Source organism: Orycteropus afer, unplaced genomic scaffold (assembly GCF_000298275.1).
Source record: "Orycteropus afer afer isolate SDZICR_OR568_19922 unplaced genomic scaffold, OryAfe1.0 scaffold00266, whole genome shotgun sequence".
Taxonomy (NCBI): Eukaryota; Metazoa; Chordata; class Mammalia; order Tubulidentata; family Orycteropodidae; genus Orycteropus; species Orycteropus afer.
Window position 1 is genome coordinate 1,588,639 of NW_006921853.1, and position 7,873 is coordinate 1,596,511.

The window sequence follows — 7,873 nt, forward strand, 5'->3', positions numbered from 1 at the left end:
CATCAGCTCTTTGCCAGGAGTATCAGCAAAAGCTCCGGGGTTGACTTGCAAGGGCCTAGCTTGGGTCAGTGAATCACTGTGGCTGAGGGGAGCACAATGTTGATTGACAAGACCAAGTCAGTGACCCAAGAGGAGAACAAAGGAACTTTGAAGAGCATCTGAGGAAGGCAGTGAACTGAAAGACAGGCTTGAATGATTCCCCAAAGGAGCTCCAAAGTCCTGTTGCCAGAAGAGGAGGAGCCATACAACAAACGCCCACACCAAAGGGGCCTGCACACCCTGGGTCGTAGACGTCCACGATAGTTGAGTTGTTTACAAGAAGCATGTGCCTTTCTTGCAATGGCAAGCAGATGAGAGTCCCCTTTTAAACAACCGACTTGGATTGCTTTTGGTTATGACAACTGAGCTGAAAAACAATGAGGATTGAGAAAACGGGACCCTCAATCTTGTGAGAGCCCCTGATTGTATAGTGCACAGGACAAATGACCAGTGACAGGGCTGGGGAACCAGCCTCCTCCTTGTGTCGGTTATTAACGCTGTGTATGTTCAAGACCCACTGGGCTGCCAGGCAGTCTCTGGGGTTTGGAGTCGCCAAGCGATGTGCCCAGGGAGTTGGGCCTGCGTCAAGATCAGCCTCCTGCGCGTGTGTGCAGCACCCGGGTTCCCAGTCGGTGCTTCCCTGCATGCCAGTATCACGCTGCTTTGTTTCTTCGTTTCAGGGTTACACTAAGGACATGGTGACAGACTTTGACGAGAAACATGATGAGTATTTAATATTGCTTCAGCAGAGAAACCGGTAAGATGAAGCCACTTGACGGCAGCCCTTCGTGTTAGCCAAATGAGAGTCCCGTTGAGGTTTACTGACAGTGTGCGGCCCCACTCGGAGGCTTAGAATATGGCCTGCAGTCCCAGCTTGTTTCCCCATTCACTGATTTAATTGCTTCTCTTGATGGGGCTGTAGCAAGCTGTTCACCGTGAAAGTGCCACCTCTCGCCTCCTGCTTCTGTTCCGGGAGAAGGTGGGATTGTCATGAAAAGATAGAATTCGGCAGGGCCTGGGCATCAGTCACCTGCATAGTCCAGCCTGTGATCTTACAGGCTTTGAAATCTGAGCCTACAATCATGCCTTGTTATGTGATGGTGGAGTCATTTTACATTCATGTTTGAAGTTGGTTGACATGTCATTTACAATTAAGTTAGAGTGGGTCTTGACAGCAGAGTGTTGGTTCTTGAAAAAAGCCCACAGTACATGCGGTGTTTAGTGATCAAGGTCAAGGCAGCATGGCCTGCTTTGAAGGAGACTTTACCACTAAGATGCCATTGCAAGACTGAGGGAGTTCAACACCTGTGGCTTCCAGCCAAACAAAAGACAGGCATATGAGTTGAACATTTACCTGAGGTAGATACACTCCTCGGAGAGATAAATCACGGGAGAAAGAAGGGCTGTTTATGCACAGGGAGACAGCTCCGGGTGCATGGAGGGATGGACACAGGGAAGAGGTGACTGTCAGGAGGAAGTAGGGGAGGAGCTGTTGCATTGGGGTAAACTGTAGTCAATGTCATGAGACAAAGTGTATCTGAACTGCTTTATGGAAATTGAATTTGCTCTGTAAATTTTCACCAAATCACAATTAAGAAGAAAAAAAAAAAAAAGACTGAGGGAGTTCACAGTCATTTAACTATGGCTTTTCTTCAGCGAAAACTTTGCAAACTCAGATGCTAGGAGCGGTTAGACAGGTATGAGATGTGAGTGAGGCTGGCAGAGCGGGCACAGTGGGTGCTTAGAGCTCTCAGGTCCAGTGGGTGTTGTAACATGGCAACATGGGTCCACATCTTCCATGTTTCCCCAGGAAGCTAAAAATGTGGATTTGTGTTATGATATCTCCTGAGTTTTAAGATGTTGGTGATGAATTCAAATTAAAACACAAAACAAACATAAGAATGCCACAGATCCCGCAAAACAGATCCGCAGGAGGGTTGGGAAGGGGGCTGCTAATTTGGGCCTTGCCTTTGTGTTGTGGGAGTGGACTTGAGGGCTTCCAGCCAAGAGAGTCTGGGGCCTGTCATCCCAAATGTGGATTCAACCCTTTCGGGCTGGCTGGCTGATCTCCTAGAAGGTTTATTAGTGGGGCACCAGTGGCCATGCTGCACGGGATGAGTTTTCATGGTGCAGAGTAGCTGCATGCCTTGTAGGGGTTTGGTATCCCTGTACACCATCCCCCTTGCTAAATTCCTCTCTGAGACCCCAGTCTCTATGACAACAACACCACTTACTAGGGAGGTGGTACCTCTTCCGGTGGAGAACCTCTGAACTGGATACACTCGCCATCAGCCAGAAATGCCGTGGTGATGTCCTCTGCATTCAGCTGCCCCATGCTCATCCCCTTCCTCAAACAAAAAGAGCAGAATGTGGTGCTGATTAGACCAACCTGGGTCTTTATCATCATGAATACCACGGAGCTGCGTGTTTTCATTCAGTCTCCTGCAGGCTGGATGATGCCACCAAACACCTGGGTGACAGTTAAGTCATTTACATGTGACTTGTCTGGAAGCAAAGTGTCATAGTCCCTTATGAGCAAATTGTCCTCATCGATCGGGGGATCAATAAGTGTGCAGTCAAAGGGGTATCAGCCAATAGCATATATGAGAATCTCCAGAGACAGAGTTACAGCACAAAGGCAATTAAAAATAAATATCAAAACTGAGTTGCCATAAAATCTGGGAGGACATGTTGTCATCCAGAGAGAGCTGGCTTGATCACAGGAATTTAGAAGGCAGAAGTGAAAAAAACCACCTTGGAATACAGACCTGTTAGGAGGGGGGGTGCCTCTGGGCCTTTGTTGGGTTGAACTTTGAAGGCACTTCTTCCTGAGGGCCAGCTGTGTGCCGGCACCTTGCCCCATCATTTCGTTTGGTTGGAACACAACCCAGATACGGTGTCACACCCATTTTGCAGACAATAAAGCAGAAACCCACTAGTAGGAGTTTAGTATCCCTGCCCACCACCCTCCTTGCTAAATTCCACTGTGACCCCTAGTCTCTATGACAACATCATCCGTCTGCATTTCCAGAGCCTGCTAGGGAGGTGGTACCTCCCCTGGTGGAGAAGCTCTGAACTAGTTGTTCATTGCCATCTAGTTGATGCTGACTCCTGGCGACCCCCTGGGTACAGAGCAGAGCCATGCTCCTTGCGTGTTCAAGGCTGTGATCTTTCAGAAGCAGACCGCCGGGCTTGTCTTCCAAGGCTCCTCTGCATGAGTTCAAACCACCAACCTTTGGGCTAGCAGTTGTGTCACCCAGGGACTCCAAGAGGTGAGGGATTTGCCTAAGTCTGTGCCCCTGGGAAGTGGTAGAGCTAGGCTGCACTTTCTTATTTGTGTTTTGTTGGACATTGTCATAAATTATCAAGAGGAAAGAAACATGTCAGGATCGCCGCTGGTCTTAACTTCCCTACAGGGGTTTTGTAGGAGTAAACTGCCATTTACATGGAAATGTAGTTGTAGGATTAGGTAGAAAGCTGACCACTGAGCTTTATACTGGGCACCACAGGAGATGAAAACACAGGCCAGCGCTGTGCCATCATTGGGTGGCTTCTTAGGAGAGATCTACCCTAATACAGCTGCCCGAAAGATGCTGAGTGGCATTCTTTCCTTCATTTAGCAGAACTTCACTGAGTACCTTCTAAGTGTCTGGCGTTTCACTAGTACAAGGGCAAATATCAAGATGAGGGAGACACAGATTATATTACTAAATACTCGTTTGGTTCTCTGGGACAGAAGTCAGAGGACTTAAACAACAAGGAAACTTACAGACTCATATCATTAAAAATCCAGGGTAAAATTGGTTCGCTTCTGGCATAGCTGGATCTAGGTGACCTGCCACCCAAACCAGTCATTCCCCATTTCTCAGCTGTGTATTCCCATATAAAATTCATTCTCAGACAGATACTTCCTTCCTGATGGCAAAGACAGCCACTGGAAGCCCACATTTACATCCTCCTCCAACCAGAAGGCTGGCGGTTCAAACCCACCAGCCACTCCTCGGAAGGAAGGTTGCGCAATCCTACTTCTGTAGTGATACTGCCTCGGAAACCCAAGGAGGGGTCGCTATGAGTCAGGGCCGACTCAATGGCACACAACAACAACAACCAAAGGGAAGAGAGCACTTCTTTCCTAACAGCCTAGCAGACAGCTAAAGATGGCTCCCATAGGCTTGGCTTGGGTCTCATTCCTGTCCCTGAGTCAATCAGTCACTGTGTCTGGTTAGGTGGCATAGTCTGACCACCCCTTGCCACCCCTCAAGGTGAGAGATGAGCTAGTTCCACCCAAGTACATGGAGTAAGAGGAAGAGTGGAATAGTTCCTAAGAGGAAATTTGAGGGGATGGTTTTGGAAGATGAAGGAGAGTTGCTGGGCAGGCGAAAATAACACCGCCACACAGCTTTTGCCCTTGAGCAGCCCCTTGCCCAGTGGCAGGGTGAGCTCAGAGTCATCTGTACCTACGTCAGAAGGTGGACAGTGAGCGTGTGTTCCGGGAGAGGGAGCCGGGAGGAGAGAGGACTCTGGACATCCAGCAGCCCCACCTCACCCCTGCACAAACCCACGGTGCTGCCCCTCCCAGCAGACACTTAGTGATTCTGGTCACTCAAGTTCATGAAAGATGGAATCACACCCAGTAAGGCTCTCCAAAGAGCAATGAGAGTGATCAAAGGGCTGAGATGTGAGGAGAGACTGAAAAGATTAGGGCCCTTGGATCTGAAGAGATGATGGCAGAGGATTGAATTGTAGAGGGTGAGCACAGATTTGTTCACCAAGAATCCAGTGACGGTATTCTCATTTGCGCTTTGAAGAAGATCATTTGAGGAAAACATGCCCATGAAAGAGTGAACCCAGTGCCTTAAGAGAAAATTCAGGTCGAGAGAAGGAAGGAGGGAATGAGCACCACGGGGAGCCTCACACAGGCCAGTCTGAGCTGGAGCTATAACCTAGCTCCGAGTTTGCTTTGACCATGGGTCACCCTCACAACAACCCCCCAGGGGTTGTTGACAGAAGAGGAAACAGGACCGGGAGGGAGGTGTGGTGACTTGCCCAAGGTGAAACAAGCTGGGAAAAGGGCAGAGCCTCAAACAGTGAGCTGTGTCCTCCACACCTGCCCCCTCAGCATGCAAGAATGGGAGTTGAGATCTCTGCTGTGCTGAGGGGACATCCTAGAGGACTGATAGCAGGCCCTGTGGGCCACCCTGTGTCCACCACTGCCTGCTACCCTTCTATCTTTCAGGGGTTGACTCAAACACCATCATCTCCAGAAAGCCCACAGCTGTTCCCTCCTATAGACTCTTGCTCTGAGCCCCTGTTGTGTGAAGCCTGGTGTTGGCAGGGGGTGAGGTGGGGGAGAGTGCAGGCTCTGGAGCCCCACGAACTGAATTTAATCCTGGCTCGGCTATGTCCTTGGCTGTCTGACATTGGGCAAGTTCATCTATAACATGGGCTGATGGTAGACCTAACATTGGGGGGCTGTAGGATTAGGTAAGATGAGGTACTTGAAACTTTTCTCTTCTCCTCCTCATTATTTTAATATTAAAAATGATTTCTTCCGGAAGTGACATCCAGATAATCCCTAAATTCCTGCTCCTTGGGGCCCCTCAATTGAGGAAACTGAGGTTTAGAGGAGCCATGTTGCTGGCCCACAGTCACACAGCTGCAACCACCCTGCACAGAGACCAGTGATCAGTCAGGTCACTATTAGGCCAGTGTCCCATAAGCAGTCCACGCCTGCCCTTGGTGTTCTGCTAAGTCCTCCTCACCACCTGGGTCCCTGCTTCAGTGCCCTAAGAGGTGCAATCTCCTGGCCATCCCAGAATGCAACCATGTCACGTCCCTGTCACACTCCCTGATGACACTCAGTATACTTTGCCTGACTGTGCTTCCATGTCCTCATCTGTGCACAAGAACTGATTACGGTTCCCTCTCAAAGGTCACTGCAGGGACAGAGGGGAGTGATGCGTGTGATATGCATCAGACGAGTAGGCGCTGTAAGGGTTAGGACCCTCATCCGTTCCTTCCACCTCCCGTGAGGCCTCAGTGGCGTCCTCAAGGCCACTGTTCAAGACATGGGGATGGAGAGTGCCCCACACGGTTCCTCACATTGAGCTTAGATCCCAGTGGCTGGGAGGGAGAAGAAACAAATACACAGATAAAGCCGAAATCAGATACCAGGCAGTGCTGCGGCACTCTGGGAAAATGAAACAAGGCAAGAGAACAAAATGTGGCTTTTTATGCAAAGTAGGCTATCAATTTAAAAAAAAACACACACACACAACCCAGCGCTTTCTTTGATGCCACATGACTATTACTGGTGCACTCTCCACTCTCAGCTGCAGGAGGGACCCCTTCAGTGACTCCTCTCACAATCTGAATAATTATCTCCTCATTTATCAGTTTCATAAATCCTTATTTTCATAAATCATTCTGCTTAAAGAGAGTTCCATGTGGAGTGCCAGCCCCAGGTTCCAGATGCCATAACTGTGTGCGTAGCATCGAGTCACAGGACAGTCTGTGGGAGGGAAGTGCGGCAAGCATTCTGCCTGGAAGATGAGGTTCCTGACCTGTTCCGTCATGGGGCCCCCCAGGGCCTGGTTGCCCCATCTCTCTGGAGGCTGCTATTGCCCACAGTGTTCTTGATTGTTTCCTTGGGTGAGCGCTGCTGTGGCTGTGTTTGGAGATTGTCTCTTAGTTACTTGTGTTTTCCTTCTGTTTTATGCTGTTGCCCAACAGTCAGGTATCTCTCAGGCCTCAGAGGCTGGCAAGAGATAAGCAGTCTGTAATAAATGTTCCTGCCACGGCTGTGTAAAAGACGGATGTATCAGCAGCTATGGAAACATTTAAAAAACAGAGAAGTGACCCGTACGCCACCGCCCAGACTCAACAACTGACTTCATTTTTACATTTATCACCATCCACTCGGAGTCTGCAAACACGCTTTTCCCCTTACTTTGCATTGACCCTGTATGTGCTGTTTTCATTCTGCCTTATCTCCCTCCCTCCACGTTTTTAGAGTCTTCCCAGTTATAACAGCTTCGTAATATTCCAGCCACCCCTTCTTGGTGTTGGGCATTTCAGTGGCTCTCAGGCTTTTGCCAGGCCCAGTGCTGAACATCTTTCCCAGGTTTGTGCTCAGGAACAGTTTGCTGGAATGTGTTTACTGGGCAAAGACCAAGCATGTGGAATTTCTCTATTTTTATGTTGCATCTGAGAAGGCTCAGTGAGTTTACCAGCCATGCCTGAGTTTGCCAGTCTCAACCTCATCTCACCAGCTAGAAGTTGTCTGCTTTGTGTTGTGGTGAAGACCGAGCCAAGTTGCCTAAGCTCGCGTTCCAACCCTGCCCCAAGTCACTTATACTCTTTGTGCCTTAGTTTCCTATCTATTAAATGGGGATAATAAATGTGATTACCCCATAGGGTTGTTGTGAAGACTGCTGTTATAATATGTGTAAAGAACTTAGAACAGAAGGAGCTGTGGTGGTATAGTGGTTAAAGCACTTGCCTGCTAACTAAAAAGTCAGTGGTTTGAACCCACTAGTCACTCTACAGAAGAAAGATAAGGCAGTCTGTCTCCATAAAGATTTATAGCCTTGGAAACCCAGTAGGGGTCTCTATGAGTCAGAATCAACTCAATGGCAGTGGGTGAATGGTTTGGTTTGAGTTAGAACAGAGCTTGGCAATAGTATACACCTTTTATGTGATGATTATTTTTTTATTTTTATTTTTTTTATTATTGTGATTGGGTGAAGATTTACAGAGCAAATTCGCTTTCCATACAGCAGTTCACATATACTTTGTCTCATGTCATTGACCACAGTTTACCACAATGCAACAG

General features: G+C 48.6%; 1 protein-coding gene across 1 annotated transcript in view; it reads left to right on the forward strand.

The window, feature by feature from the left end:
- KATNIP (katanin interacting protein) overlaps positions 1–7,873 on the forward strand; it is a 288,175-nt gene that overhangs the window by 22,420 nt on the left and 257,882 nt on the right. The window contains exon 2 of the mRNA XM_042782225.1: positions 720–796. Within this exon, the coding sequence (XP_042638159.1) occupies positions 720–796 (77 nt within the window). The remainder of the gene's footprint in view (positions 1–719; positions 797–7,873) is intronic.